Source organism: Nipponia nippon, unplaced genomic scaffold (genome assembly GCF_047370975.1).
Source record: "Nipponia nippon isolate SJK-2023a ecotype South Korea unplaced genomic scaffold, ASM4737097v1 scaffold_50, whole genome shotgun sequence".
Lineage (NCBI taxonomy): Eukaryota > Metazoa > Chordata > Aves > Pelecaniformes > Threskiornithidae > Nipponia > Nipponia nippon.
In genome coordinates this window covers 433,833-458,939 of record NW_028262370.1, presented here as the reverse complement: position 1 = coordinate 458,939, position 25,107 = coordinate 433,833, and the positions used below count along the sequence as shown (strand labels likewise).

Here is a 25,107-nt window from a genome sequence, read left to right as displayed (position 1 = left end):
GAATGGATTCATGGGACGTAGGCTGGGATGGTGCATGGAAACGTGGTTGATTGGGTGGATGGAGGCATGGCGGGTTGGACGGGGAAAGGGAGGGAGAGAGGGTTGGATGGCCAGGTTGGGAAAGGGCCTGGTGGGTGGATGAAGAGAGTGATGACCACGTGGGTGAAGGAATGGCTGACATGGTGGGTGACCAAAGAGCTGCCTTACTGAGTAGCCAGGTGGCCGGTAAGGTGTTTGTTTGGGTGCTTTGGGCGGTGCTTGGAGGATTCGGTGGGTGAATGGACAGAGAGATGGTGAGCGGAAGGATGCCTGTGTGGGTGGTTGGAAGGCTGATGGGAGGAGCGGTGTGGAGGACGGCTGGAAGAAGGGGTGGGTGGGTGCTTGGGGTAACAGATGAGTGTAGGGATGATGAGGTGAGTGTATGCGTGGATGATGGATGAACGGTTGGGTAGAAAAAAGGATGGATGGCCGCTGGGACAGAGCCATGGATGTTTATGGCCTGCACTGTGTTCTCTCGACTGCAGCCCCAGCCCCACAAGAGGAGGAGCCACCACCCCAGCCGATCCTGGGCGAGCTCACGGCCTCCCAGGTCACCTCTGACTCCGTGCAGCTGGAGTGGAGCGTCCCCGAGGGCACCTTTGACTCCTTCACGGTGCAGTACAGGGATGCGCAAGGGCAGGCGCAAGTGCTGCCCGTGGCCGGTGGCTCGCGCACGGTGAGCGTGGTGGGGCTGTCCCCGTCGCGGCGCTACAAGTTCAACCTGTACGGGGTGTGGGGTCGGAAGCGCCTGGGCCCCGTCTCCACCGACGCTGTCACAGGTGAGGACATCTGCGGGCCCCGTCTGTGACCCCTGTGGGCCCTGGTTGCTGTGGGGCTGGAGCCCGTTGAGTGGGAAGATCCCTTGGGCATTGACCTGGGGAGGGAGGGAGGGAAGGGCCCGTGCAAGGTCGGAGAGTGGAATGGAGGGAGGGAGGCTGGACTGGAGGAATGAGTGGTTTGGTGGGTGGGTGGATGGATGATGGATGGATGATGGATGGATGATGGATGGATGGATGAGTAGGGGAAATCAAGGAGTGAGGGAAGGGTAGCGGTGCACTGGGAAATGGATGGTAGGACGATTGGAACTGGGAATGGATGGATGGGCCGGTGGTTGTACGGACATACAGACAGCAGGTTGAGTGGGTGGTGGGATGGGGGCTGATGAAATGACTGGGTAGCTGAACGGCTGGCTGGTTCCGTGGATGGACCTGGATATGGAAAGCTAAAGAGATGGGTGAGGGGGCTTGTGGTCTAAACTGGGGTGAAATGGGAGGAGAGATGGATGGGGGGTGGGTGGGTGGATCAGTGGTGGTTGGGCGGATGGGAAGACAATGGGGGGATGATGAAAGACGCTGATGGATGGATGAGTGATCTAATTGAGGAAGAACTTTGGCACCGGCTGGCTGGCGAGACTGGCAAATGGCGTACCGATCCACGATGGGATGGATTGCTGGTTGGATGGTTGGCAGAGTTCATTGATGGGTGGATGGTTGGAAGGATGGATGTTCCCCTGTGTACCCTACTTTGTGCCTCTCCTTCGATGCCTCAGCCCCGCTATCGGAGGAACTGCCATCAGAGGAGCCACCATCGCAGCCGATCCTGGGCGAGCTCACGGCCTCCCAGGTCACCTCTGACTCCGTGCAGCTGGAGTGGAGCGTCCCCGAGGGCACCTTTGACTCCTTCACGGTGCAGTACAAGGATGCGCAAGGGCAGGCGCAGGTGTTGCCCGTGGCCGGTGGCTCGCGCACGGTGAGCGTGGTGGGGCTGTCCCCGTCGCGGCGCTACAAGTTCAACCTGTACGGGGTGTGGGGTCGGAAGCGCCTGGGCCCCGTCTCCACCGACGCTGTCACAGGTGAGGGCGTCTGTGGGCTCCATCCGTGTTCCCTTTGGGCGCTGGGTTTGGATGAGGGCAGGCGCTGGGACAGGGCCCGTGCTGGTGCCTTGGGCCTTGTGGGAAATGGGAATAGGTGTTGGGTGCTGAGTGGGGCACGGCTGGAGGTACGGGTGCATGGGAGGCTGGGGGATGGGGGGATGGATGGATGGACTGGATGGATGGATGGATGGATGGATGGATGGAGGTTTGGTTGGTTGGTTGAGTGGATGGGTGGGTGGTTGAGGGGGTGGACGGATTTTTGAGTGGATACATGAAATAACGGATGGATGATGGATGGATGGATGGGTGGATGGATGGGTGGATGGATGGATGACTGGGTGGCTGGAGGGCTGGATGGATTGGGTGACCGAGTGCATTGATGGAGGGTTGGGTCGCTTGGTGGACAGAGAGATGAGTTTGTGGCTGGTTCATGGCCTCGGTGGTTTCGATGCTTGGAGAGAGCCATGGTTGGATGGAGGGACGGAGGGATGGAGGGATGGAGGGACAGAGGGATGGATGGTAGCTGCTGGAAGAAATGAATGTTTAGGTGTTTGGATGGTTTGAGGGAGGAATGGATTCAAGGAGTGACGGAAGGAAAAAGGGACGATGGGTGGACGGACGGACGGACGGACGGACGGATGGATGGCTGATGAGCTGAGTGTGTGGGTGCTTCGTGGACGGGATGGTTGATTGAATGGTTGGATGGGTGTCTGGAGCGAAGCGTGGACGGGTGGATTTAGGAGCGGAAGGATGGCTAGGAGAAGACGGGGGTTGTTGAGTGCACGGCGAGCTGGACACTTGTGGGATGGCGGGAGGGGTGGGTGGATGAAGGGAAGGCTGGCTGAAGGAATGCATGGATGGATGGTTGGCTCGGCTGCTGGCTGGAGAGATGGAGGGCGGTGGAGTTTGTGGCTGGTTCGTGGCCGGAGTGGCTGAAAGGAGTTGATAGGTGGGTGGTTGGATGGAAGGGCGGAAGGGTGGATAGGTGGAGGGGTGTTGGGGGAGGTGGTTGTTTGTTTGGAGGATGAAGTGAGGGGTTTGCTGGTTGGGTGATTGAACGGAGGGCGAGATTAAAGAGCCAACTGAAGGAAGAAGTGGATGGAAAGCCAGGGGATTGGCTGGCTGGCCAACTGGCTGGCTGCATTGATGGAGGGCTTGGTGGAGTGATGCACAGAGGATGGGATGGATAAGGACTGGATGGAATGCCTGGTGGAGAAGAAGTTGGAGTGTGCATGGGTGGAGCAGTTGTCAGGTGGGTGGTGCTTGGGTGGGTGGATGAATGACGAGGTGGGTGAGTGGAAGGACATGGCTGGCTGGACGGGGGAAGGATGACGGGTGGAAGAGTGATAAGGGTGGATGGAAGGGCAGGTGGGAGAGTGAGTGAGATGATGAATGGAGCGCTGATGAGTAGAATGGATGGATGGATGAGACAACGGCTGGATAGAAAATAGGATGGAGGGATGGAAGGATGGAGATAGACAGTTCAATCGTTATGCCTTGCGTTGTGCTCTCTCTGTTGCAGCTGCAGCTGAGCCGGAGGAGGAGCCACCATCGCAGCCGATCCTGGGCGAGCTCACGGCCTCCCAGGTCACCTCTGACTCCGTGCAGCTGGAGTGGAGCGTCCCCGAGGGCACCTTTGACTCCTTCACGGTGCAGTACAAGGATGCGCAAGGGCAGGCGCAGGTGTTGCCCGTGGCCGGTGGCTCGCGCACGGTGAGCGTGCCGGGGCTGTCCCCGTCGCGGCGCTACAAGTTCAACCTGTACGGGGTGTGGGGTCGGAAGCGCCTGGGCCCCGTCTCCACCGACGCTGTCACAGGTGAGGGCGTCTGTGGGCTCCATCCGTGTTCCCTTTGGGCGCTGGGTTTGGATGAGGGCAGGCGCTGGGACAGGGCCCGTGCTGGTGCCTTGGGCCTTGTGGGAAATGGGAATAGGTGTTGGGTGCTGAGTGGGGCACGGCTGGAGGTACGGGTGCATGGGAGGCTGGGGGATGGGGGGATGGATGGATGGACTGGATGGATGGATGGATGGATGGATGGGTGGATGGATGGAGGTTTGGTTGGTTGGTTGAGTGGATGGGTGGGTGGTTGAGGGGGTGGACGGATTTTTGAGTGGATACATGAAATAAAGGATGGATGGGTGGATGGATGGGTGGATGGATGGGTGGATGGATGGATGGATGGATGGATGGATGGGTGGATGGGTGGATGGATGGGTGGATGGATGGATGGATGATTGGGTGGCTGGAGGGCTGGATGGATTGGGTGACCGAGTGCATTGATGGAGGGTTGGGTCGCTTGGTGGACAGAGAGATGAGTTTGTGGCTGGTTCATGGCCTCGGTGGTTTGGATGCTTGGAGAGAGCCATGGTTGGATGGAGGGATGGAGGGATGGAGGGATGGAGGGACGGAGGGATGGAGGGACAGAGGGATGGATGGTAGCTGCTGGATGAAATGAATGTTTAGGTGTTTGGATGGTTTGAGGGAGGAATGGATTCAAAGAATGAGGGAAGGAAAAAGGGACGATGGGTGGACGTACGGACGGACGGATGTCTGATGAGCTGGGAAATGGGTGATGGGAGGGCTGGAGGCGTGGGTGGGTGCATGGAGAAGGAGGTGGAGAGCTGGATGTGTGCTTGGGTGGGTGGGTGGGCTGGTTGGTGCGTGGACGATCAGCTCGATGGATGGGGCTTGGATGGATGGGTGGATGATAAGTGATTGCCTGAAGGATGGAGAGAGCATTGGCTGGATGGTGCTTGGTTTCTGGATGGATGGACGGGCTCACGGAATTTTATGGCCTGCACTGTGCTCTCTCGACTGCAGCCCCAGCCCCACAAGAGGAGGAGCCACCATCGCAGCCGATCCTGGGCGAGCTCACGGCCTCCCAGGTCACCTCTGACTCCGTGCAGCTGGAGTGGAGCGTCCCCGAGGGCACCTTTGACTCCTTCACGGTGCAGTACAGGGATGCGCAAGGGCAGGCGCAGGTGTTGCCCGTGGCCGGTGGCTCGCGCACGGTGAGCGTGGTGGGGCTGTCCCCGTCGCGGCGCTACAAGTTCAACCTGTACGGGGTGTGGGGTCGGAAGCGCCTGGGCCCCGTCTCCACCGACGCTGTCACAGGTGAGGGCGTCTGCCGGTTGATTCAATGTCCCCTTTGGAAGTGGGTTGCTGTGGGGCAGGAGCTGGGGCAGGGCCTGTCCTGGGTGTGTTTGGCCTCTTGTGAAATGGGGACATCTCTGTGCTGACTGGGTTGCTCAGTGCTGACTGGGTTGGAAGGGTTGGAGCATGCGAGGTTGGAGGGATGGATGGAGAGATGGATGGATGCGTCGGTGGAAGGATGGATGTTAATTCCTTGCCTGAAGGATGGAGAGAGCATCGGATGCATGGATGTTTGGTTTCTGGTTGGAGAGGTGGATGGGTGGAGGTTTATGCCTGCATTGCGCCCCCTCCATTGCAGCCCCAGCCCCACAGGAGGAGGAGCCACCCTCCCAGCCCCGCCTGGGCGAGCTCACGGCCTCCCAGGTCACCTCTGACTCCGTGCAGCTGGAGTGGAGCGTCCCCGAGGGCACCTTTGACTCCTTCATGCTGCAGTACAGGGATGCCCAAGGCCAGCCCGAGTCACTGCTCGTGGACGGAGGGTCCCACACGGTGACCGTCCCTGCGCTGTCCCCGTCCCACCGCTACAATTTCTACCTGTATGGGGTGTTGGGGCAGAAACGTGTGGGTCCAATCTCCCTTGACACCATCACAGGTGAGGGCGTGTGCTGGATCCATCCATGTCCCCTTTGGGTTTGGGGTGGGGGCAGGAGCTTGGGCAGGGCCCATCCTGGTCCTTTGGGCCTGGTGGGAAATGGGGACATCTCTTGGGTGCTGCCTGGGTTGGAGGGGTGGGAGCATGGAAGGCTGGGGGGAGGGTGGGAGGGAGGGATGAAGGGGTGGAGGGAGGGAGGGAGGGGTGGAGGGAGGGAGGGAGGGGTGGAGGGATGGTTAGAGCAACATTTGGTTGGCTGTTGAAGAGCTGGATGGATGGGTTGATGTTTATGCCCTGCATCGTGTCCTCTCCATTGCAGCCCCAGCTCCCCAGAAGGAGAAGCCTCCCTCCCAGCCCCGCCTGGGCGAGCTCACGGCCCCGCGTGTCACCCCCGACTCCGTGCAGCTGGAGTGGAGCGTCCCCGAGGGCACCTTTGACTCCTTCACGGTGCAGTACAGGGATGCGCAAGGGCAGGCGCAGGTGTTGCCCGTGGCCGGTGGCTCGCGCACGGTGAGCGTGGTGGGGCTGTCCCCGTCGCGGCGCTACAAGTTCAACCTGTACGGGGTGTGGGGTCGGAAGCGCCTGGGCCCCGTCTCCATCGACGCTGTCACAGGTGAGGGCGTCTGCGGGCCATTTCTGTGTCCCCTTTGGGCGCTGGGTTTGGGGCGGTGGCAGGCGCTGGGACAGGGCCCGTGCTGGTGCCTTGGGCCTTGTGGGAACATCTCTTGGGTGCTGACAAGGGTGTGGATGATGGGACGGGTGCGTGCAAGGTCGGAGGGTTGGGTGGGTGGATGGACGGACGGACAGATGGACGGACGGACAGATGGAAGTTGCTTCTCTTTGGCTCTTTGGATGACTGGCTGGATCCTTGGCTGGCTGGGTCCATGGACTGGTGGGAAGAAGCTCTTGGCACTAAGGGTGGGACCAATGGAGGGACGGGAGCATGAAGGGCGGAGGGATGGAGGGACGGACTGATGGATGTGCGGAGAATGGAGGGAGGGAGGGGTGGTTTTATGGATGGTTGGTTGGATGGGTGGAAAGGTGGGTGGGTGCTTTTATGGAGGGAGGGATGACTGGATGGTTGGACGGCTGGATGCGTGATGGATGGACAGGCAGATGGTCGGTTGGATGGTTGACGGTTGGACAATCGGGTGGGTGGATGGATGGTTGGTGTCGTGGTTTAACCCCGGCCGGCAGCTAAGCCCCACGCAGCCGCTCGCTCACTGCCCCCGCCCCAGGGGGATGGGGGAGAGAATCGGAAGGGTGAAAGTCAGAAAAGTCGTGGGTTGAGATAGGAAGAGTTTAATAATTGACGTAAAATAAAATAGAATAGTAGTAATAATAATAATAAAACCAAATAATAATAATAGTAATACAAAGCAAGTGATAACTGTAGAATTGCTCGCCACCCGCCGACCGATGCCCAGCCCATCCCCGAGCAGCGATCGCCCCCCCCCGGCCAACTCCCCCCAGTTTCTATACTGGGCATGACGCCGTATGGTATGGAACAGTGCTTTGGCCAGTCTGGGTCAGCTGGCCTGGCTGTGCCCCCTCCCAGCTCCCTGTGCACCGGGCAGAGCAGGGGAAGCTGGAAAGGCCTTGACTGGTGTAAGCACTGCTTAGCGACTACTTAGCAACTACTTAGCAACAAGAACCAAAGCATCAGGGTGTTATCGACATTGTTCTCATCCTAAACCCAAAACACAGCCCCACGCCGGCGACCAGGAAGAAAATTAACTCTGTCCCAGCTGAACCCAGGACAGTTGGATAGATCAGTGGGTGGATGGTTGATGCTGGACAGTTGGATGGTTGGAAGGTTGACGGTTGGAAGGTTGACGGTTGGAAGGTCGACGGTTGGATGGTTGACAAGTGGGTGGTTGACGGGTGGATGGTTGATGCTGGACAGTTGGTTGGTTGGTTGAATGGATGGTTGGTTGGATGGATTGTTGATGGTTGGACGGTTGATGGTTGGACAGTTGGATGGGTGGACAGGTGGATGGATGGACAGGTGGATGGACAGGTGGATGGACAGGTGGGTGGACAGGTGGGTGGACAGGTGGGTGGGTGGACAGGTGGATGGTTGGATGGATGGTTGGATGGACAGGTGGATGGACAAGTGGGTGGACAGTTGGATGGGTGGACAGATGGATGGATGGTTGGGCAGGTGGGCGGTTGGGCTGGTGGACAGTTGGACGGGTGGACGGGTAGATGGGTGGATGGTTGATGGTTGGAGGGTGGATGGTCGGAGGGTGGATGGTCGGACGGTTGCTGACTGGCCACCTGGATGGCTGGTTGGAGCGGTGGTGTGTGGGTGGGGTGTCCCTGGCGGGGAGAGTCCCCTGGGGGCTGTGGGTGGGGACCCTGGGGTGCTACAGGGGGTCCGGGGGTGGGGGGGCCCATGGGGCTTTCTGTGGGGTTGGGGGGCTATGGTGGCTGGGTGGGGGGATGTCTCATTGTCCATTGGGGAGCAGTCGGTGGGCGGGTCCTTGGGGGGGTTGGGGGTGTCAGCGGCCATGCCCCTCCCCCCCGCAGGCGCCCCGGGGACCCTCTGGGTGGGGACTGTGTGGCCCCGCAGCGCCCAGCTGCACTGGGTGCCCCCCCGCGACTCCCCCGATGGCTACGACCTCGTCTACGGCCCCCCCGGAGGACCCCAGCAGGTAACAACCCCCCCAGGCACCCCGAAACCCCCCTGGGGACCCCAAAACCCCCTGTGACACCCCATAACCCCCCTGGGGACCCCAACATTTCTTGTGGGACCCCCGGTATCCCCCCCCAGGGACCCCATTAACACTTTGGGGACCCCGGTCCCCCCAGGGACCCCAATATTCCTTGTGGGACCCCAATACCAACTCAGACACCCCAATCACCCCCTGGGGACCCCAAAATTCCTTGTAGGACCCAAATAACACCTTGGGCACCCCAGTAAACCCTCGGGGGCACCAGTATCCCCCTGTACACCCCAATATTCCTTGTGGGACCCCTAATCCTCCTTTAGGGGACGCCAATAACACCCAGGGGACCCCAATAATGCATCAGGGGACCCCAAAACCCCCTGTGCCCCCCCAGACGCTGCGGCTGCCCCCCGAGGCGACGTCCCAGCAGCTGCGGGGCCTGGAGCCAGCAGGGCGCTATGGGGTGCAGCTGTGGGGCCGGGGCGGGGACACCCCCCCCACCCACCTGGAGGTCACCTTTGACACCCGTGAGCCGGACGCCTGGGTCCCTGGGTGGCGGGGGGTTCTTGGGTGGGGGGCACCCAGACGCTTGGGTCCATGGGTGGTGGGGGTTCTTGGGTGGGGGGCACCCAGACACTTGGGTCCATGGGTGGTGGGGGGATCTGGGCCCTTGGGTGGGGGGCATCTGGACACCTGGGTCCGTGGGTGGTGGGGGTTCTTGGGTGGGGGGCACCCAGATGCCTGGGTCCATGGGTGGTGGGGGTCCTTGGGTGGGGCCACCCAGATGCTTGGGTGCATGGGTGGGGGGGGGTCTTGGGTGGGGTCACCCAGATGCTTGGGTCCATGGGTGGTGGGGGGATCTGGGCCCTTGGGTGGGGGGCACCCAGACGCTTGGGTCCATGGGTGGTGGGGATTCTTGGGTGGGGGGCACCCAGACGCTTGGGTCCATGGGTGGTGGGGGTTCTTGGGTGGGGGGCACCCAGACACTTGGGTCCATGGGTGGTGGGGGGATCTGGGCCCTTGGGTGGGGGGCATCTGGACACCTGGGTCCATGGGTGGTGGGGGGGTCTTGGGTGGGGGGCGCGCAGAGACTTGGGTCGATGGGTGGGGGGGGTTCTTCGGTGGGGTCACCCAGACGCTTGGGTCCATGGGTGGTGGGGGTTCTTGGGTGGGGGGCACCCAGACACTTGGGTCCATGGGTGGTGGGGGGATCTGGGCCCTTGGGTGGGGGGCATCTGGACACCTTGGTCCATGGGTGGTGGGGGTTCTTGGGTGGGGGGCACCCAGACACTTGGGTCCATGGGTGGTGGGGGTTCTTGGGTGGGGGGCACCCAGACGCTTGGGTCCATGGGTGGTGGGGGTTCTTGGGTGGGGGGCACCCAGACACTTGGGTCCATGGGTGGTGGGGGGATCTGGGCCCTTGGGTGGGGGCATCTGGACACCTGGGTCCATGGGTGGTGGGGGGTTCTTGGGTGGGGGGCACCCAGACACTTGGGTCAATGGGTGGTGGGGGTTCTTCGGTGGGGTCACCCAGACGCTTGGGTCCATGGGTGGTGGGGGTTCTTGGGTGGGGGGCACCCAGACACTTGGGTCCATGGGTGGTGGGGGTTCTTGGGTGGGGGGCACCCAGACACTTGGGTCCATGGGTGGTGGGGGGATCTGGGCCCTTGGGTGGGGGGCACCCAGACGCTTAGGTCCATGGGGGGGGGGGGGGGGATCTGGGCCCTTGGGTGGGGGGCACCTGGATGCCTGGGTCCCCAGAATTCGCTATGGTGCCTTAGGGGTCCCTGGGTGCTGGGGTCCCCACACCCCCTGTACCCCCCCCAGCTCCCCTCCCCCACCCGCACCCCCGGGACTGCGCCGAGGAGCAGCTGAACGGGCCAGGGCCTTCGCGCGAGACCCTCATCTTCCTCGGGGGAGACCCCGGGAGACCTCTGCGCGTCTTCTGCGACATGGAGACGGACGGCGGTGGCTGGCTGGTGGGGCAACTGGAGGGAACTGGGGGGCACTGGGAGGGGCTTGGGGGGGCTTCTATAGGGGGTTACAAGGGTTTTTTATGGGGGATTTGGGGGGCATTGGGGGAGGTCTTAAGGGCAACAGGAGGAGTGGGAGGCACTGGGAGGCACTGGGAGAGGCTGTGGGGCTTTTATAGGGGGTATTGGGGGTCTGTAGGGGGTTCTATGGGGAGAAATGGGGGTCTTGGGGGGCAATAGGGGATCTTGGGGGACATTGGGGGGGCTGGGGTGGAACTGGGAGGCACTGGGAGGGGCTGGAGGGTTGTATGGGGGGTATTGGGGGGATATGGGGAAATGGATGGTCCTGGTGGGCACTGGGGGGGTCTGGTGGGGAACTGGGGGGCACTGGGAAGGGCTGGGGGGGGGGGTCACATGGGGGTATTGGGGGGCTACAGGGGGTTCAATGGGGGAAATGGGGGTCTTGGGGGGCATTGGGGGGTTTGGGGGGCAATAGAGGGACTGGTGGGGAACTGGGGGCACTGGGAGGGGCTGAGGGGTCATATGGGGCATATAGGGGGAAATGGGGGGCAATGGGGAGTTGGGGGGGGCAATAGGGGAATGGGGGTCACTGGGGGAAATGGGGGTCAATGGGGGATTGGGGGCGGGGGTCTGGGGGTCAGTGGGGGTCCTGGGGGGCACTGGGAGGGGTCTGGGGGGAAATGGGGGGCCCTTGGGGGGGGGTCAATGGAGGGGGTGGGGCCCCCCCGACCCCCTCTGACCCCCCCACCCCTCCCCCAAGGTGTTCCAGCGCCGCCAGGACGGGGGCACGGATTTCTGGCGGGGGTGGGACGCCTACGCCCACGGCTTCGGCAACCTCACGGGGGAGTTCTGGCTGGGTGAGGGCGCGGGGGGACCCGGGGAGACGTGGGGGGACGTGGGGGGACCCCGGCACCCAGGGTAGGGGACCCAGGCATCTGGGAGGACCCAGGAGTCCAGGATGAGGGACCCCAGCGTCTGGGGGGACTTGGGGGGACCCCAGCACCCAGCATAGGGGACCCAGGAGTCCAGGGGGGACCCAGGGGGGGACCCCGGTGGCCGGAGGGGGACTTGGGGGGACCCCAGCACCCAGCATAGGGAACCCAGGAGTCCAGGGGGGACCCAGGGATCCAGGGGGGGATCCCGGTGGCCGCGGGGGACCCCAGCATCTGGGGGGACTTGGGGCGACCCCAGCACCCAGCATAGGGGACCCAGGAGTCCAGGGGGACCCAGGGGGGACCCCGGTGGCCGGGGGGGGGGGCTTGGGGCGACCCCAGCACCCAGCATAGGGGACCCAGGAGTCCAGGGGGGACCCAGGGGGGGACCCCGGTGGCCGGGGGGGGGGGCTTGGGGGGACCCCAGCACCCAGCATAGGGGACCCAGGAGTCCAGGGGGAACCCGGGGATCCAGGGGGGGATCCCGGTGGCCGCGGGGGACCCCAGTGTCCGGGGGGACTTGGGGGGACCCCAGCACCCAGGATAGGGGACCCAAGAGTCTGGGTGGGTCCCAGGAGTCTGGGAGGGGACCCCGGTGTTGGGGGGACCCAGGCATCTGGGTGGGCTCAAGGGAGGGGACCCTGGCGTCTGGGTGGGCCTGGGTGGGTGACCAAAGGGGGGACCCAGGTGTCCGGGGGCACCCAGACATCGGGACTCTTGAGGGATGTTGGGGGGTCTTGGGGGGCCTGATGGGTCTTGGAGGGGTCCTGGAGGGTCCTGGGGGGGGGTCTTGGAGGGGTCCTGAGGAGGTCTGGGGGGTCCCTTGGCCCTGGGGGTCCCTGGGGAGGATTTCTGGGGGGTCTGGGGTCTCCAATGGAGGGGACCCAGGTGCCTGGGTGGTCCCGGGTGGGACTCTGGACCTTGGCGCGCGGGTGGGCTTGCGCGGGTGACCAGGGAGGGCCGCAGGCGTCCGGGCGGCGGCGGTGGCCTGACGCAGGCGCGGGGACGCAGGGAACGAGGCGCTGCACGCGCTGACGGCGGGGACCCCCACGGAGCTGCGGGTGGACCTGCGCACCCCGCGGGACGCCGCCTTCGCCCGCTACCGCGACTTCGCCATCGCCGGCCCCGAGGAGCATTACCGCCTCCACCTCGGCGCCTACAGCGGCACCGCCGGTACGGGGGGGCGCCTGGAGGGGGCCTGGGGGTCCCTTGGCCCATGAATGGGGTCCCTGGGGGGGGGTTGGGGGGTCCTGAGGGGGGTTTGGGGGTCGTGAGGGGTCTTGGGGGGTCCTGGAAAGGCCTTGGGGGAGCCTGGAGGGTCCTGAAGGGGTCCTGGGGGGTATTGGGGGGTTCTGGAGGGGTCTTGGGGGCCCTGGGGGGTCTTGGGGGGTCCTGGAGGGGTGCTGGGGGGTTTTGGGGGTCCTGGGAGGGGTCCTGGGGGTCCCTTGGCCCATGAATGGGGTCCCTGGGGGGGGTTGGGGGGTCCTGGGGGGGGGGCTTGGGGGTCGTGAGGGGGCTTGGAGGGTCCTGGAAGGGCCTTGAGGGAGCCCAGGGGGTCCTGGGGGGTATTGGGGGGTCCTGGAGGGGTCCTGGGGGGTCCTGGGGGGGTCCTGGAAGGGCCTTGAGGGAGCCCAGGGGGTCCTGGGGGGTATTGGGGGTCCTGGAGGGGTCTTGGGGGGTTCTGGAGGGGTCCTGGGGGGTCTTGGGGGGGGGGGGTCGTGAGTGGTCTTGGGGGGCGCCTGGAGGGGGCCTGGGGGTCCCTTGGCCCATGAATGGGGTCCCTGGGGGGGTTGGGGGGTCCTGAGGGGTCTTGGGGGGTCCTGGAAGGGCCTTGAGGGAGCCCAGGGGGTCCTGAAGGGGTCCTGGGGGGGGGGGGTATTGGGGGGTTCCGGAGGGGTCTTGAGGGTCCTGGGGGGTCTTGGGGGGTCCTGGAGGGGTGCTGGGGGGTTTTGGGGGTCCTGGGAGGGGGCCAGGGGTCCCTTGGCCCATGAATGGGGTCCCTGGGGGGTTTTGCGGAGTCCTGAGGGGGGCTTGGGGGTCGTGTGGGGTCTTGGGAGGTCCTGGAAGGGCCTTGAGGGATCTCAGGGGGTCCTGGGGGGGTTGGGGGTCCTGGAGGGGTCCTGGGGGGTCCTGGGGGGTTTTGGGGGTCCTGGAGGGGTCTTGGTGGGGTCCTGGGGGGGTCATGGGAGGTCCTGGAAGGGCCTTGAGGGATCTCAGGGGGTCCTGGGGGGTCCTGGAAGGGCCTTGGGGGATCCTGGAGGGTCCTGAAGGGGTCCTGGGGGTTTGGGGGGGGGGTCCTGGAGAGGTCTTGAGGGGTCTTAGGGGGTCCTGGGAGGGTCTTGGGGGGATTTTGGGGGGTCCTGAGTGGTCATGGGGGGTCCTGGAAGGGTCCAGGGGGGTTTTGGGGGGTGCTGGGAGGGGGCCTTGGCGTTTCCTTGGCCCATCAAGGGGGTCCGAGGGGGAATATTGGGGGTCTAATGGCCCACGGTGGGGCTGGGGGGGTCTTGGGGGTCCTGGGGGATCTTAGGGGGTCCTGGGGGGGGTCTTTGGGGGTCTTGAGGGGCCCTTGGCCCATGGGGGGGGGTCGGGGGGGGTCTTGGGGGTCTCGTGGCCCATGAAGGGGGGCCTGGGGGGTCCTGGGGGATCCTGAGGGGTCTTGGGGGGCTGTTGGGGGGTCTTGGGGGGGTCCTGGGGGGTCCTGAGGGGGTGTGGGGGGGTCCTCGAGGGGTCTTGGGGTTCCCTTGGCCCTGGGGAGTCCTGGGGGGCCCTGGGGGGCGTCCTGGGGGTCGTTGGGGGGGCCCCGGGGGGGGATTCCTGGGGGGCTCTGGTGGGGTCTGGCAGGGTCTCCTGACAGGGGGTCCCGGGGGTCCCGGGGGGTCCCTGGGCTCTGACGGGGGTCCCGGGGGGTCCCTGGGGGTCTGACGGGGGTTCCGGGGGGCTGGGGTCTGAGGGGTCCCTGGCGGGGGGGGGGGGTCCTGGGGCTCTGACGGGGGGTCCCGGGGGGTCCCTGAAGGGGGTCCCTGGGGGGTCCCTGGGGGATCCCTGGGGGGGGGGGTCCCTGGGGGGCTCCCTGAAGGGGGATTCCTGCGGGGGTCCCTGGGGGGTCCCTGGGGGGTCCCTGGGGGGTCCCTGGGGGATCCCTGGGGGGGGGGTCCCTGGGGGGGCTCCCTGAAGGGGGTTCCTGGGGGGTCCCTGGGGGGGGGGGCCTGGGGGGGGGCCCTGGGGGGTCCCCTGGGGGTGCCGGGGGTCCCGGGCTCTGACGGGGGTCCCGCAGGGGACGCGCTCTCCTACCACGCCGGCAGCCCCTTCTCCACGCGGGACCGCGACCCCCGGGGCCGCCCCCGCCCCTGCGCCGTCTCCTACACGGGGGCCTGGTGGTACCGCAACTGCCACTACGCCAACCTCAACGGCCGCTACGGGACCCCCCACCACCACCAGGCAGGCTATAGGCACCGGGACCTATGGGGGGCCCCAGTGCGGTTGGTGGGGGCTGTAGGGGGCCATGATGGGGTCTGTGAGGGCCTATAGGGGCCATGATGGGGTCTGTAGGGGGCCATAGGGGCCATGATGGGGTCTATAGGGGGCCTATGGGGACCTATAGGGGCCATGATGGGGTCTATAGGGGGCCTATGGGGCCATGATGGGGTCTATAGGGGGCCTATGGGGACCTATAGGGGCCATGATGGGGTCTGTGGGGGTCATAGGAGACCTATAGGGGCCATGATGGGGTCTATAGGGGGCCTATGGGGACCTATAGGGGGCCAGAGTGCAGTTAGTGGGGGCTGAAGGGGGCCATAATGGGGTCTATAGGGGCCTATGGGGACCTATAGGGGGCCAGAGTGCAGTTAGTGGGGGCTGAAGGGGGCCATAATGGGGTCTATAGGGGCCTATGGGGGCCTATAGGGGCCATGATGGTGTCTATAGGGGCCTATGGGGCCGTGATGGGGTCTATAAGGTGCCTATGGGGACCTATAGGGGCCATGATGGGGTCTATAGGGGGCCATAGGGGACATGATGGGACCTATAGGGGGCTTATGAGGACCTATAGGGGGCCAGAGTGCAGTTAGTGGGGGCTGAAGGGGGCCATAATGGGGTCTATAGGGGCCTATGGGGGCCTATAGGGGCCATGATGGTGTCTATAGGGGCCTATGGGGCCGTGATGGGGTCTATAAGGTGCCTATGGGGACCTATAGGGGCCATGATGGGGTCTATAGGGGGCCATAGGGGACATGATGGGACCTATAGGGGGCTTATGAGGACCTATAGGGGGCCAGAGTGCAGTTAGTGGGGGCTGAAGAGGGCCATAATGGGGGTCCACAGGGGCCCTATGGGGTCCTATAGGGGGGCAGAGAGGGCAACTTGATGAGGCCTATAGGTCCAGAGTGCAGTTAATGGGAGATAATGGGGTCTATAGGGACCACAAGGGAGTCTACAGGAGCCATAATGGGGTCTATAGGGGCCATAGGGAGCCTATAGGGGCCAGGGGATCCTATCGGGGGACCTATAGCGGGTCATAGGGGGCGACTGGAGGGGGCCAATGGGGCCAGAGTGCTGTTAATGGGGGCTGTAGGGGGACATAATAGGGTCTATAGGGGCCATAGAGTGCGTACAGGAGCCATAGGGGGCCTATAGGAGCCAGGGGGACCTAGAGGAGGCCATAGGGGGCAACCTGAGGGGGCTGATGGGGCCAGAGTGTGCTTAATGGGGGCTGTAGGGGCCATGGGGTGGGCTATAGGGGCCATAGAGAGCCTATGGGGCCACGGGGGACCTATAGGGGGTGACTGGAGGGGGCCAATGGGGCCAGAGTGCAGTTAACAGGGACTAGAGGGGACTATAATGGAGTCTGTAGGTGCCATAGGGGACATATAGGGGCTGTTGGGGAGACCTGTAGGGAGCCATAGGGACAGAAGAGGGGACTATAGGGGCCACCAGGGACCTAAAGCAGCCATGGCGGGGTCTATAGGGACTACAGGGGAGCTATATGGGCCAACAGGGAGGCCTCCAGGGGCATACGGGTGTTTAAAGGGGCCGTGGAGGGGGCCTGTAGGGGCATACAGGCACCTATAGGGGCTATATGGGGGTCTATAAGGGGCCACAGAGAGGCCTTAGGGGCTATATGAGCCATACAGAGGCCTTTATGGGTCATAAGAAGGTTTATAGGGGCACGCAGATGTTTATAGGGGCCGCAGGGGGACCTATAGAAGTATATGGGGGGGTCTATAAGGGGCTATGTGGGTGTCTACAGGAGACGGGGGGGTCCTATGGAGGTCACAAGGGGCTATAGTGACTATAAGAAGTTCTATAGGGGCTACGGGGGAGGATGTCCTATGGGGGGGGAACCTATATGGGCACTGTGGGGCACAGCACCCCTATGGCACTGCCCACAGCAGTGACCGGGGACCCTATGGGGCCTGGGGGCGCTCGGGGGGCTACGCGGACCACGAGGCCACACGCCCTATAGGCTCCATAGGGGCTCCGTAGGCTCCAGACCCTATAGAAGCTAGCCCCAGATCCCCTCTGGCTGGGCATGGGGCCCCTATGGGAGCACTGGGGCCTGGGGCGGGGGGGGGGGGGGGGGTTCTATAGGGGCCTGTAGGGTGCCTACAGGGGTCTGTAGGGTGCCTATAGGGTGCCTATAGGGCCTGATGGTCCCCGCCCTGGATCTCCCCAGGGCATCAACTGGTTTCCCTGGAAAGGCTTCGAGTTCTCCATCCCCTTCACCGAGATGAAGCTGCGGCCGCAACGCGACTGAGGGCACCCGGGCGTCCGGGGGGGCACCCAAGTGTCCGGGGGGGCACCCGGGCGTCCGGGGGGGCACCCAGGAAGGAGGCAGGACTTGGGGGGGGGGGGGGTCAGAGGCGAAGCTTTTATGGGGGGGTGGGGGGTGGGGTAATAAAAGCTGCCTGTAACCCCCTCCCCGCGGTGAACCCCGGCGTCCGGGCGGCAGCGGCGGCGGGGGGGGGGGCAAGGAGGGGACCCCCCGGTGGCTGGGTGCTGGGTGCCGGGGGGGGGGGGGGGGGGGACACCCCCGCGTCCGGGTGGGTCGGGAAGGACGGCGGGGATGCAGGCAGCAGGGAGGCCCCAGCAGGCAGGGGTGCAGGCAGGAGGCCCCAGGCAGGCAGGAGGAGGCCCCAGGCACCTGGGTGGCCTCAGGCAGGCAGGGGTGCAGGCAGGAGGAGGCCACGGGCACCTGGGTGGCCTCAGGCAGGCAGGGGTGCAGGCAGGAGGAGGCCGCGGGCAGGCAGGGGTGCAGGCAGGAGGAGGCCACGGGCAGGCAGGGGTGCAGGCAGGAGGAGGCCACGGGCACCTGGGTGGCCTCAGGCAGGCAGGGGTGCAGGCAGGAGGAGGCCGCGGGCAGGCAGGGGTGCAGGCAGCCCCAGGCACCTGGGTGGCCTCAGGCAGGCAGGGGTGCAGGCAGGAGGAGGCCGTGGGCAGGCAGGGGTGCAGGCAGGAGGAGGCCGCGGGCAGGCAGGGGTGCAGGCAGCCCCAGGCACCTGGGTGGCCTCAGGCAGGCAGGGGTGCAGGCAGGAGGCCCCGGGCAGGCAGGGGTGCAGGCAGCCCCAGGTGTCTGGGTGGCCTCAGGCAGGCAGGGGTGCAGGCAGGAGGAGGCCGTGGGCAGGCAGGGGTGCAGGCAGGAGGAGGCCACGGGCACCTGGGTGGCCTCAGGCAGGCAGGGGTGCAGGCAGGAGGAGGCCGTGGGCAGGCAGGGGTGCAGGCAGGAGGAGGCCACGGGCACCTGGGTGGCCTCAGGCAGGCAGGGGTGCAGGCAGGAGGAGGCCGTGGGCAGGCAGGGGTGCAGGCAGGAGGAGGCCCCGGGCAGGCAGGGGTGCAGGCAGCCCCAGGTGTCTGGGTGGCCTCAGGCAGGCAGGGGTGCAGGCAGGAGGCCCCGGGCAGGCAGGGGTGCAGGCAGCAGGCAGCCCCCGAGGCGCCGGGTCAGGCAGGGGGCTGGCAGGGCACCATGCGGACGCGGAAGGGCGGGCAGCGCAGGACGGTGCCTGCCGACACCTGCAGGCAGGGCAGGGCCCCCGGGGCGGGGGGCTCCAGGCGGAATTCCCGCAGGATCAGGCCCAGGAAGACGAAGAGCTCGGCCCGCGCCAGGCCCTCGCCCAGGCAGGATCGGGCCCCGCAGCCGAAGGGCACCAGCGCCCGCCAGGGAGCCCCCGGCTCCAGGAACCGCTCTGGGGGGGCAGGGGGTGGGCAGGGGCCCCCGCCGCCGGGAGGCACCCAGTGCCCGGGGGGGCACCCACCCGCCCAGGGGTCAGGGGACCCCGGTGCCCAGGAGGGGACCCCAGCGTCCGGGAGGGGACCCCAGCACCCAGGAGGGCCCCAGCACCCAGGAAGAGGAAGCCCCCAGCACCCAGGAGGGGCCCCCAGCACCCAGGAAGCCCCCAGCACCCAGGAGGGGCCCCCAGCACCCAGGAGGGCCCCAGCACCCAGGAGGGGCCCCCAGCACCCAGGAGGGCCCCAGCACCCAGGAGGGGCCCCCAGCACCCAGGAGGGGCCCCAGCACTCAGGAGGGGACCCCAGCACCCAGGAAGAGGAAGCCCCCAGCACCCAGGAGGGGCCCCCAGCACCCAGGAGGGGCCCCAGCACTCAGGAGGGGACCCCAGCACCCAGGAAGAGGAAGCCCCCAGCACCCAGGAGGGGACCCCAGCACCCAGGAAGCCCCCAGCACCCAGGAGGGGACCCCAGCACCCAGGAAGAGGAAGCCCCCAGCACCCAGGAGGGGACCCCAGCACCCAGGAGGGCCCCAGCACCCAGGAGGGCCCCAGCACCCAGGAGGGGCCCCCAGCACCCAGGAAGCCCCCAGCACCCAGGAGGGGCCCCAGCACCCAGGAAGGGCCCCCAGCACCCAGGAAGCCCCCAGCACCCAGGAGGGCCCCAGCACCCAGGAGGGGACCCCAGCACCCAGGAAGCCCCCAGCACCCAGGAGGGGCCCCAGCACCCAGGAAGGGCCCCCAGCACCCAGGAAGCCCCCAGCACCCAGGAGGGGCCCCCAGCACCCAGGAAGCCCCCAGCACCCAGGAGGGGCCCCCAGCACCCAGGAGGGGACCCCAGCACCCAGGAGGGCCCCAGCACCCAGGAGGGCCCCAGCACCCAGGAGGGGCCCCCAGCACCCAGGAAGCCCCCAGCACCCAGGAGGGCCCCAGCACCCAGGAGGGGCCCCCAGCACCCAGGAGGGCCCCAGCACCCAGGAGGGGACCCCAGCACCCAGGAAGCCCCCAGCACCCAGGAGGGGCCCCCAGCACCCAGGAAGAGGAAGCCCCCAGCACCCAGGAGGGGACCCCAGCACCCAGGAAGCCCCCAGCACCCAGGAGGGACCCAGCACCCAGGAGGGCCCCAGCACCCATGCGTACCGGGCAGGAAGGCCTCGGGGTGGTGCCAGATCTCGGGGTCCTGATGGGCAGCCAGGAGGTTGGGGACCAGGATGGAGCCCGCCGGCACCGGGATGCCCCCGACACTGGGAGGGGACAGGGCGGGACTGGGATGTACTGGGGTCTGCTGGGATGTACTGGAGTCTACTGGGGCCTACGGGGACCTGCTGGGCTCTGCTGGGGCCTACTGGGATCTACCGGGCTCTGCTGGGGCCTACTGGGACCTGCTGGGGCCTACTGGGGCTCTCTGGAGTCTGCGAGGATCTGCTGGGGGTCTACTGGGGCCCACTGGGATCTGCTGGACTCTCCTGGGGCCTACTGGGCTCTACTGGGGCCTACTGGGACTTGCTGGGGCCCGCTGGGGCTCTCTGAAGTCTACAAGAATCTACTGGGGGTCTACTGGAGCCCACTGGGATCTGCTGGACTCTCCTGGGGTCTACTGGGATCTGTTGGGGTCTATTGGGGCCCTCCCAGGACCTTCTGGGGTCTACTGGGACATACTGGGGCTCTCTGGGACATACTGGGACCTGCTGAAGTCTACTGGGACCTACTGGGGTCTATTGGGGTTTATAGAGATCTACTGGGGTCTACTGGGGCCTACTGGCGCCTATTGGGGGTTCCTGGGATGTACTGGGGTCTGCTGGGGCCTGCTGGGATCTACTGGGGCCTACTGGGATCCACTGGGATCTATTGGGGTCCACTGGGGTCTACTGGGACCTGCTGAGGCCTATTGGGGTCTGTTGGGGTCTACTGGGATTTACTGGGCTCTGCTGGGGTCTACTGGGGCCTGCTGGGACCTCCTGGGATCTTCTGGGCTCTACTGGTCTCTGCTGGGGCTACTGGGGTCTATCAGGGTCTACTGGGAGCTGCTGGGGCCTGCTGGGACCTACTGGGAGATACTGGGACCTGCTGGGGCATGCTGGGCCTTGCTGGGATCTACTGGGCCCTACTTGAGTCTACTGGGACCTACTGGGCTCTGCTGGGGTTACTGGGGTCTGCTGGGGCCTACTGGGAAATACTGGGCTCTGCTGGGATCCACTGGGACCTGCTGGGCCTACTGGGATCTACTGGGTGTCTCCTGGGGGCCTCCTGGGACCTGCTGGGCTCTACTGGGAAATACTGGTTTGTACTGGGCTGTAATGGTTGTTCCCTTTCTTACTGGGGCTGCACTGGGCTATACTGGGTTGTACTGGGCCATGCTGGTCTCTGCTGGGACCAATTTATACTGGTCTGGAGTGGTGTAAAGCAGTGCCAGGCACTGGTGCGCAGTGCTGCAACCTGATGCCTTGTCCTCCATACTGGTCTATACTGGTCTATACTGGTTTAAAACACTGACACTGAGTTGTCCAGACCAGTCTGTACTGGTTTACACTGGATTATACTGCTGTGTATTGGCTTATACTGGCCCTTACTGGTTTATACTGGTCCAAAACACTGATACACACTGGTGCACGGTGCTACAACCTAATGCCCATGGGTCCATACTGGTCAAAACTGGTTCATACTGGTCTAAACTGGTTCAAAACACGGATACACATTGCTGCACAGTGCTGCAGCCTCAGCCCGGTGGTCCCTAACTGGTCTGTAGTGGTTCATACTGGTTCCTACTAGGCCTAGTCATCTAAACTGGTCTATAGTGGTTCATAGTGGTCCATACGCATCTAAACTGGTCCATACTGGTGCAAAACACTGAAACACATTGCTGCACAGTGCTGCAGCCTCAGCCCGGTGGTCCCTAACTGGTCTGTAGTGGTTCATACTGGTTCCTACTAGGCCGTAGTCATCTAAACTGGTCTATAGTGGTTCATAGTGGTCCATACGCATCTAAACTGGTCCATATGCATCTAAACTGGTCCATGCTGGTTCAAAACACGGATACACATTGCTGCACAGTGCTGCAGCCTCAGCCCAGTGGTCCCTAACTGGTCTGTAGTGGTTCATACTGGTTCCTACTAGGCCGTAGTCATCTAAACTGGTCTATAGTGGTTCATAGTGGTCCATACGCATCTAAACTGGTCCATACTGGTGCAAAACACTGAAACACATTGCTGCACAGTGCTGTAGCCTCAGCCCGGTGGTCCCTAACTGGTCTGTCGTGGTTCACGCTGGTTCCTACCATTACCCGCCCGTCCGTACCGGCTCGTACTGGTCCGCACTGGTTTCTGCCGGCCGTACCTGGTGTGGCGGCGGGCGCAGTGGGGCAGCGCCAGGGGGGCGGGGGGCCGCAGGCGCAGGGTCTCGGCGACGGTGGCGTGGAGGAGGGGCAGGCGCCCGGCGTCGCCGGCCTGGGGGGTCCCGGCGGGGCCCAGCTCCCGCCACAGCTCCGCCCGCAGCCGCTCCTGCAGCTGGGGACACGCGGGGGACACGCGTGGGACACGGGCGGGGGGGACACGCGTGGCACGGGGCAGCGGGGGCGGGGGGCAGCGGTGCCGACGGTGGGGACGTGAAGGGGACCGAGGCGCCGCGCGGGGACACGGACATGGGGGGGGACACGGATGTGACACGGCGGTGACACGCGTGTGGCACCTCAGGGCGGTGCAAGGGGTGGCGATGGCCACGGGGACGGGACACGGGGGGCACACGGGACACGGGTGGGGCCATGGGACCCCCTGGGAACACGCGTGGGGACTCGGGGACACACACGGGGACACGGACACAGCAGTGACACGCGTGTGGCACCTCGGGGTGGAGCAGGGGGATGGCGATGGCCATGAGTGGGGACATGGGACGCCCCGGGGACACCCATGGGGGCACGTGTGAGGATGTGGACATGGCACTGACACGCGTGTGGCACCTCGGGGCGGTGCAGGGGGGTGGCGATGGCCACGGGGACGGGACACGGGGGACACACGGGACACAGGACATGCGTGGGGACATAGGACGTGCGTGGTGGCACGCGTGTGGCACCTTGGGGCGGTGCAGGGGGGCGGTGATGGCCACAGGGAGAGGGACACAGGGGACATGTAGGACACGTGGGGACATGGGACCCCCTGGGGACACGTGTGGATGTGGACATGGCTGTGGCACGCGTGTGGCACCTCGGGGCGGTGCAGGGGGTGGCGATGGCCACGGGGACGGGACACGGGTGGGGACATGGGACCCCCTGGGGACACACGTGGGGACTTGGGGACATGTGTGGGAACACGGACATGGCTGTGGCACACGTGTGGCACCTCGGGGTGGAGCAGGGGGGTGGCGATGGCCACGAGCGGGGACATGGGACGCCCTGGGGACACCCATGGGGACACGTGTGTAGATGCAGACACGGCGGTGACACGCGTGTGGCACCTCGGGGCGGTGCAGGGGGTGGCGATGGCCACGGGGACGGGACACGGGGGGCACACGGGACACGGGTGGGGACGTGGGACCCCCTGGGGCCACGCGTGGGGACTCGGGGCCACGCGTGGGGACAGGGCCATGGCTGTGGCACGCGTGTGGCACCTCGGGGTGGTTCAAGGGGATGGCGACGGCCACGGGGATGGGAGACGGGGGACACACAGGACACGGGTGGGGCCGTGGGACCCCCCCAGGGACACGCGTGGGGACTCGGGGCCACAGCGGTGACACGCGTGGCACCTCGGGGCGGTGCAGGGGGATGGCGATGGCCACGGGGAGTGGGACACAGGGGGCACGCGGGACACGGGGGGGGGGGGGGGACGACACGGGACCCCCTGGGGCGAGGGGACCCCCCCCAGGGCCACGCGTGGGGCCACGGCCACGGGGGTGACACGCGTGTGGCACCTCGGGGCGGTGCAGCAGGAAGGCGACGGCCCAGGCCAGGGCGGCGGCCGTGGTCTCGGTGCCCCCGATGAAGAGATCGACCAGGGCCATGTGGAGGCGGGGGGCGCTGAGGGGACCCCCCCGCACCCCCGGGTCCCGGCCCTGCAGCGCCCCCAGGACCGTGTCCCCCGGCGGGGACGGGCACTCCTGCGGGGACACGGGCCGCTGGGTCCCCCCCCGCCACCGGGGTCCCCCCCAGACATTGGGGTCCCCCCCGGACACTGGGGTCCCTCCCAGACACCGGGGTCCCCCCAGATACCGGGGGTCCCCCTCCAGGACACTGGGGTCCGACCCAGACACTGGGGTCCCCCCCGGACTCTGGGGTTCCCCCCTGAGACGTCAGGGTCCCCCCAGATACCGGGGTCCCCCCCCAGATGCCAGGGTCCCTCCCAGACACCGGGGTCCCCCCCAGACATCGGGGTCCCCCCCAGATGCCGGGGTCCCCCCCAGACGTCAGGGTCCCCCCAGATACCGGGGTCCCCCCTAGGACACCGGGGTGTCCCCCACCCCCAGACACCAGGGTCCCCCCAGACACCGGGGTCCCCCCCAGACTCTGGGGTCCCCCCCAGACATCGGGGTCCCCCCCCCCCGGACTCTGGGGTCCCCCCCCGACCCCGGGGCCCCCCCGACCTCGTGCCGCCGGATCTGGGCCTCCACGAAGGCGTCGCGGCGCTGGACGAGGCGCAGCAGCTCCCGCAGGCCCGGGTTGGGCAGGACCTGGGACGTATGGATCCCATAGGGACACCCCCCCCCCCCCGGGCCCCTATGGATCCCCTTCCTCCAGAGATGCCCTAGAACCCCCCTCAGCCCCATAGAAACCCTATAGCTGCCCCCCCCCGGGCCGTATAGACCCTATAGGCCACCCTCCCAGACCCTATAGACGCTCCCCACAGTCCTATAGACTCCCCCAGACCCATATAGACCATAAACACCCCCCCCCCAGGGCCCTATAGACCCTTTACCCCCCATATAGATCATCCCAGCCCCATATAACCCCCGTAACCGCCCCTCCCAGCCCCATACGGCCCCCCAGCCCCCTATAGAGCACCCGTCTCCTTACGGACCCTACGACCCCCGGCCTCTCCCCACCTCGTGCATCCTCCCCGAGCCCATATCAGCGCCTCCCCCGCCCCGTATGGACCCTATAGCCCCCGCCCAGCCCTATGTAGACCCTGTAAGACCCCTCCCAGGGCCATAGAGCCCCTCCCCAGCCCCATATAGACCCTATAACTGCCCCCCCAGCCCCACATACACCCCCCCCAGGGCCATATAGCCCCTATAACCCCCCTCCCAACCCCATATAAACCCTCCCAGCCCCATATAGACCCTATAAAACCCTCCCAGCCCCACAGAGATCCAATAACCCCCCTCCCAGGGCCATACAGCCCCTCCCCAGCCCCATATAGACCCCATAGCCCCCCTCCCAGCCCCACATACCCTCCCCCAGCCCCATATACTCCCCCCCACACAAGGGCCATATAGCCCCTATAATGCCCCCTCCCACATCCATACAGCCCCTCCCCAGCCCCATACGGACCCCTCCAAGGCCCCATAGATCCTAGAAATCCTCTCCCCAGCCCCATATAGACCCTATAATGCCCTCCCAGCCCCATACAGACCCTATAACTGCCCCCTCCCAGCCCCACATCCCCCCCCCCCCGGGCCATATAGCCCCTATAACCCCCCATCCCAGCCCCAT

The 25,107-nt window shown here is 65.7% G+C and overlaps 2 protein-coding genes across 2 annotated transcripts in view; one reads left to right on the top strand and one right to left on the bottom strand.

The window, feature by feature from the left end:
- LOC104009141 (tenascin-X) overlaps positions 1-17,058 on the top strand; it is a 71,075-nt gene extending 54,017 nt beyond the window's left edge. Inside the window, 13 exon segments of the mRNA XM_087734921.1 lie at positions 525-818; positions 1,589-1,891; positions 3,435-3,728; positions 4,731-5,024; positions 5,362-5,655; positions 5,975-6,268; positions 8,188-8,312; positions 8,722-8,854; positions 10,155-10,306; positions 11,082-11,178; positions 12,265-12,426; positions 14,528-14,691; positions 16,925-17,058. Coding sequence (XP_087591047.1) covers positions 525-818; positions 1,589-1,891; positions 3,435-3,728; positions 4,731-5,024; positions 5,362-5,655; positions 5,975-6,268; positions 8,188-8,312; positions 8,722-8,854; positions 10,155-10,306; positions 11,082-11,178; positions 12,265-12,426; positions 14,528-14,691; positions 16,925-17,005 — 2,687 coding nt within the window. The 3' untranslated portion in view covers positions 17,006-17,058.
- A 265-nt stretch (positions 17,059-17,323) lies between these two features.
- The window catches only part of LOC104019831 (complement C4-B), an 82,631-nt gene continuing 74,847 nt past the window's right edge, over positions 17,324-25,107 (bottom strand). Inside the window, exons 48-52 of the mRNA XM_087734920.1 lie at positions 24,039-24,125; positions 23,370-23,747; positions 21,804-21,973; positions 19,611-19,714; positions 17,324-18,431 (exon numbers count right to left, since the gene is read on the bottom strand). Of these exons, the coding sequence (XP_087591046.1) occupies positions 18,187-18,431; positions 19,611-19,714; positions 21,804-21,973; positions 23,370-23,747; positions 24,039-24,125 (984 nt within the window). The 3' untranslated portion in view covers positions 17,324-18,186. The remainder of the gene's footprint in view (positions 18,432-19,610; positions 19,715-21,803; positions 21,974-23,369; positions 23,748-24,038; positions 24,126-25,107) is intronic.